This window comes from Cottoperca gobio, chromosome 21 (assembly GCF_900634415.1).
Source record: "Cottoperca gobio chromosome 21, fCotGob3.1, whole genome shotgun sequence".
Classification (NCBI taxonomy): domain Eukaryota; kingdom Metazoa; phylum Chordata; class Actinopteri; order Perciformes; family Bovichtidae; genus Cottoperca; species Cottoperca gobio.
In genome coordinates this window covers 23,571,948-23,578,470 of record NC_041375.1, presented here as the reverse complement: position 1 = coordinate 23,578,470, position 6,523 = coordinate 23,571,948, and the positions used below count along the sequence as shown (strand labels likewise).

Sequence of the window (6,523 nt, the reverse complement as noted above, 5' to 3'; positions counted from 1 at the left end):
ACAGACACGCCGTCACTCTCTCTCAACTTGGAAGTCTCGACTCTCAGTTTCACACACATGACTTCCATTTAAGGAAACTCTCCCCACTTCCCTGTTCTTCTCTTTCCATGAGACTTGTTATTTGACGAAGCTTTGACTGCATCAATTGATATTAACACCAGTTACAGTACAGGCCCTGTGGGGAATGTACTGCATCGATCCATGCTGGGAAATACAGGTCACAATATTCCAATATGGCCTCACGTGGTGCATGTTGTGAGTTTGTCCGGCTGTTGAAGTGGGCGTGCAGTCAGTCCTTTTGTCTGCTGCATCAAATATTGACACCGTCACTCGTAGCAACAAGTACAGAGACTTTTAATTAAATCCTTCAAAAAGAATATTAGTTTTCTGTCAGCTGTCCCCTTCTTTAAATCAAGACACACAACTCTTCAGCTTCGTTCACAGATTAAGATTTGTGCCGCTACATATTGTTGTGTTGTCGTCTTATCTTGTATAGTTTTATCCTGTGTTTGTACACACAACACCTTATCTTGTGTTTTTGTCATGTTTGGTCTTTGCCATTGTGCTTTATAAATACACTCGATTGCCTTATTGATTGATGCATTCAGGTTTCAGGTTGTATATATTACTTTTATTTGTATGTAGTAAAACGGCAGTAACTTATATTTCGAAGGGGCTCTGGAGGGTCTTAAAGCAGAACTTACAAGCTTTACAACCTCACACTTAAATATGTGGATCAACGCTCTGACACATTCTGCAACATCAGCAGAAATGTACCCTAAGTCGGCCCGCTCCTCCATGACTTCATCACTTATGACTTGATCTTAGGACTCGAGCAACTACTGTGTTGTTGATCATCAGCAGCCTCCACCTTCAGGGATGGGGAAGTCCCAGAGGGAGGCCGAGCATTTTCCCCACTGACAGGTTGGAGTGGAGCCAGTGAGTGTGTGTTTGAGAGCGGCAGAGAGTGTGTGTCGTACATAGACAACTGTGCAAGCCTTTGGCAGCCTCTGGATGTCATTTAGGTTTTTTATTTAAACAAGGTCACGCCATTGCTTAATGCAATTTGCAAGTGCTGAATGAGCTGCCCAAACTCGATATGTGACTGAGGCAGAATGAACTGCAAGGGTTTAAAATGGAGAATTAACTTTACAGGTATGAAGGGAATCTGGATTATTTGACTTTTTAAAAAGGTGTATTTTTAAGCTTTTCCAGCTCCATACAGATGTGGTAAAGTACACATACAGTACATACAGTTTACTGACCGTTGCACGTCGTCATCACGTTAAATTAGAGGTTATTGTGTTTTTAACAACATAATAAAAACATAAATAAAACAAAGTTTGTTTTAAAATGTGTCAAGATGTAAGAAGACTTGGCGTCCTATATAAACTCAATTTCAAGCACTTTTCAAATATATATATATATATATATATATATATATATATATATATATATATATATATATATATATATATATATATATATATATATATATATATATATATATATATATATATATATATATATATATATATATCTAGCACCGCAGTAACCCTGGATATGACAACCTTTGTTTAAATTTGGCAAACAAAACACTCGACAACCTCTAACTGCTGATGCATCAGGATCACAAGCGGCGTTGTGAAATTTCTTGGCAGGACTCAGCTTGTGTGTCTTTGACTCCTGAGCAGCCTGGTGACTGTGATGTTGTTACTGCGCTGTAACGTGTTTGTCATCTGACAGTCGAGCCGGGGCATTGACTGCTACGTGTCAGTCAGGTGATGCAGAGATACGGGTTAGGTGAAGTACGCTCTGACTCACTAGCTCTCCTGCATGCCAAGAAACTTCACAAAATGTTCAGTGGTTTCAAGACCAACGTGAATTCAGTTCAATTCAATGTATAGTTTAAGTAAAATACCAAACACTTGCTGTTGCGCCTTGTCTCTGTTTCATACCTTTTTAGACTACATAACAGTATTCATTAAGCGAAATATCTGAGAATGGTATCATCTTAAAAACATATACAGTATATAAAGTATACATGTATATTCATCCCTCTGTGGTGGGTTCAGGTGACTTCCTTTAAGATAAGGAATAATGTGTTGCCTTGTTAAATCGTGTTGTTTCTACTGTTAGTTCAAAAAGGTTGATTGGTTTATTAAATATTGATAATCCTAAAATCTACAAGCCAACAGTTTCTGCCATCAAAGGTATTTATAAAGTGACAGGAAATCAGGAAAATGTTCTTAAAGTGTTAAAATCATAATACTGGCCACTGTGACTGTTATTCAATTAATGTATATGATATATATAATTAGATTATTATTACGCGTGCATTTAATATAAAGGTAGAATGTTACTGTTGTAGTTAGTAGAGTTAATCTTTAAATATTTTGTATGAAACTGCAAATAATGATTATTTATATTAGGGATTAAATCTGACAATTTTTTACCATGTTAATCGAGTGATTCTGAAATTAGTGAGAAACACCATAAGAATTAGCCACAGCCCAAAGTTACATCTTTGAATAAAAAAAGTTTATTAAAATTAAAATGATTTAAAAGCAAATCCTCACATTTAGGATACAGGAACTATGGCACGTGTTTACATTAAAAATGACTTATCATAAATAGTTTCCAATTAATTCTCTTTTAATCAACTAATTAAATAATCGACTCATTATTTCAGCTGAACTTGTATAAACTTTTAGGTAGTAAACATCATGTTTTATAAGCTATTTGTATGTTATGTATGCAAAAACATATATTTGTTTAAAGTAACTAGCAACTAAAGCTGTCCACGTGTTTTCAGGGAAGTAAAAAGTACAATATTTCCAGTGGCATTAAAAGAAAATGTACTTATGAACAGTACTTGAGTAGATTTAGTTAATACACCACTGAGCTTATCAAAGCATTTAAAAGGGGGGGGGGGGGGGGGGGGGGACAAACACTAACTTAACTCTCAAAATACACTACGTGACAGGAAGCAATGAGATTGACAGATAACTAAACCCTGTGTAACACCGCGCTGCCATCAGGTGCTCAGTAACAACAGCACACTTTTGAGTGATTCAGCCTTCAAAGAAACCAACGTGTGTTTACGACCCGTGGGGGGGGGGGGAGACGAACACCAGCATGTTATGATAGGACACAGTGTACCGAACTACAGCTCACCTTTTTTGTCCATTAACCACATAAACAACAGCCAGGGGACGAAGCCCACCGGGCCCCACAGCACCAGAACTGCGATGTCAGACTTGGTGAAGCCGTACGCGTGGACGGCCGAGTTCTGGATGGGACCCCAGAAGTTCCACACCATCCCCTGCAGGAGTCCCAGCAAGGAGAACAGGGTCAGAACCAGCCATCTTCTGCCGTACACTCTGTTGTTTACTGGCGTGCTGTTTGCCTCCGCATGAGACGGAACGATAAGCGGCTCCCTTTCGGCCTCGGTGCCCAAACCGGCACCCATAGTAAAATGTCTGTTTGTCAGTTCTGTTAAAATCCCGGTTTTAACGGCTGTACGGGAACGAGAACTGCGCGTGCTGCCGGGCTCCTGTCGACCACAAAAATAATAACAGACGATAGCTTCTGTTTCTGTCAGTTCACTTTACTGCGCATGCCCGAACGGAAGTAGTCTGGGTCGTGGTAACTGTGGTCGTTGGGCGGCCATTTTGGCTCGTCTGCTGCATAAGCTTGCATGGACCCGTTGTAGCGATCACAGAGCCGAAATGGAGTAGATTCACAATTACGTATGGCAAAAGTATAAAGAAACTTGTCATGTGAGGTTTGTTTACTTCCGCCCTAACCTCAATTGCACGTGTAGTGAAAGGTGAGTTTTTTTGTTGTTGTTTTGACTCCTCTTTCCGCGAAGCTAGCTTTCTAGGGACTGTAGCTAATTTGACAGGTTAGCTAAGCCTGCTCTTTAATTAGGACAACATTCATAAATGGAGCCCCTAGCTAATTATAGCATCGTCAAACTACGCTGTCACAAATACAGCTGAGGATGGTTTTGCAATTTGAGAAGTTAATTTTGTCCTAACGTTATCTGAGTTGTCTGACGTAACTCAAACGGAAAGTTAACTTAACGTTGCTCATTCTGTCCTGTAAAGCTAGCTATCTGGAGCATTACTGATATACAAGTGATTCACAGTGAGTGCGATCAGGTGTGTAAAAGTCTAGAAGTATACATTTAAAAGTAAGGTGCATAATTACTTTCAGACGACAACGTGCTATTAAAGTGGACTATCAGTAACATAATGCTGCGTGGAGTTGGCGCGATACTGAGTTTTGATATTATTAAATATATTCATTATAAACACATTAGAAAATGATTTCCAACATACTTTTAGTGAACAAATTGAACATTGGACTAAAGCAACCAATTAAAAAAACAATGATAATTATCTTTTAAAGTGCTGCTTTCTACTCGTACTCTCTTTCAACTAATAAAAATAAAAACCGGAAGTGTAATATCTTTTTGTTTATCGTGTAAGTTTCATGATTTGAAAAGTAGGAAGCTTCAGTTTCCTCTTCCCACCAACTCCACATGTTCCTGAGTGATAGCTCTTTTAGTGATTGTGGGTTTTTAAGGATGTTCATGAAATGACAGAGCACTGAGGGGAAATGATTTATAAAAAAAAAGACAACACACAAGAACATCCTCTGTGTTGCAAACCCACTATCAGTGTGTGCAGGTCATGGCTGCCCCCGACTCCATTAAACCCTTCAGCCCAGAGGAGACCCAGAGGATTCTGCATCACCTACAGCAGCCTGCAGTCTTCACAAGCATGACTGCTGGCTGGCCTGTTCTCCGCTGGACCGCAGAGCACCTTTCTGGCTGCCTTGACAAACTCATCCGATTCAGAATTGGGAGAAAAGAGGAGACGAACAGTAAGAACAGACGATTGATCCGGACAGTTGAAATAAAGCCATGTGCAGAAAGAGACCAAGCTCCCTGAGTGGACCCAAGTTGTTTTAAAATGACTGAAAGTAATAAATAGATGGATATACAGTATATAATAAGAACACTGAAATTAAAGCAATATTAAAATACGAAAGCGTTTGTTGAGTTTACACCCCTGCAGTCACCTGTTCCTTAAAATCTGGGGCTTTTGCTGTTTTGCATGTGGCCGTCACCAGCGAGCACATAATCATAGCCTGCAGTCATGTGTATAATACTCTGACGTGTGCTCATTCACAGATTCAACTTTAGTTAGCATGACCTGATGAAACATTTGACATAAGCAAAGAAAAACAAAACACTGAGGGTTTTCGTCTTTGAGCATCTGGTGTTTTTTGCATCCATGTGTCTCTGAACTAGCGACAGTAATGACTCCTCCTGTGATGAATCCCAGAGAGCGTCCTCCGATAAAAGGAAGCTAATTAAATTTCTAAATCATCTTTTTCAGCTGCAACAGCTGACAGGAGGGCATTGCTTATGAGGGATTATAAATGCCATCGCTCAACCATTGACACACTTTGTTTACTAAAACAAACACGAGAATAAATTACAACAACTGTGATTTATTCTTCTCATAAAAGTGGGTAAAACTCGTGCCTCTGTGATGATGCATAACGCCGTGATTCTGCTTTATGAATTGCATAGAACGGTGGAATTGTTTTACAGAAGCTTTATCTCAATTTTCCAGTGATTACGGTCTGTCTGCTTCTCTTTCTTGCCCCCCTAGCACCTCTGTTTGAAACCCAGTGTTGCTATGTGGAGGCCAGACTGGAGCACTTTCTCAGCTGGAGCCGGGACCAGGCTGAGGCAGATGTGGGGCCTTTCTGTGAATACCCCAACGCAGAGTATTGGGCCTATGCTGACTACAAGTACATCGCCGTGTTGTTTAAAGATCAGCCTTCCATGTTTGAGGTAATCCTCTTCCTTGCGTACACGCATGTTATGATATCACAGGTCAGTTTTATAACAGTTCCTCCTCATAAAATAGATTTACAGTTAATTACCCCTCAGATGTTGCACACAACGTTTTATAGGTGTAGTTTTATCATGGAGACATTACAGCAGCTTTGCACAAAGTGTTGAATTCAAATCAGGCAGATTCAGGTCAACCTTCTTACCCCTCATTGTGTTGAGTTTTAAGGAATTATGTCACAGTTGCAAGCGACAAGATGAACGCTCCCAAAACTGAATTTGGAGTCTGTGATGAAGAAAGTTTGACAACTTAATGTCAATTCCTGGCTTCCTGAAATGGGAACGAGCCGTCCCCGAAGACCTTGAAGACATATAATGTAGTGATGTGTATTATTTCTGTGCTCAGAACACACTCTGCTGCTTCAGCCGGTGTTGCACCGTGTTCTGTACCACAGGTGGAGCTGCTCATGTGCGACTTGGATTTATTAATGTCCCAAACGTATGATTTCACTTACAGCAAAGTCAAGAAAGCTTTTTAAACACCACATTTTCTTTAGGTGATAATAAACACATTAAGGAACTGGTTTCTAAAAGTTTAAATGAATAATATTATTCACAATGTATTACCTTCTAATCAAGTAAGAGATG

The 6,523-nt window shown here is 39.7% G+C and overlaps 1 protein-coding gene across 4 annotated transcripts in view; it reads left to right on the top strand.

The window, feature by feature from the left end:
• Nucleotides 1–3,002: 3,002 nt before the first annotated feature.
• hspbap1 (hspb associated protein 1) overlaps nucleotides 3,003–6,523 on the top strand; it is an 11,175-nt gene continuing 7,654 nt past the window's right edge. The window contains exons 1-3 of one of the 4 annotated variants that reach the window (XM_029458334.1): nucleotides 3,003–3,353; nucleotides 4,698–4,893; nucleotides 5,691–5,875. In XM_029458334.1, coding sequence (XP_029314194.1) covers nucleotides 3,144–3,353; nucleotides 4,698–4,893; nucleotides 5,691–5,875 — 591 coding nt within the window. In that variant the 5' untranslated portion in view covers nucleotides 3,003–3,143. Of the gene's footprint in view, nucleotides 3,833–4,688; nucleotides 4,894–5,690; nucleotides 5,876–6,523 lie in introns of all 4 variants that reach the window. The other 3 variants (XM_029458332.1, XM_029458336.1, XM_029458335.1) reach the window with 3 other exon arrangements.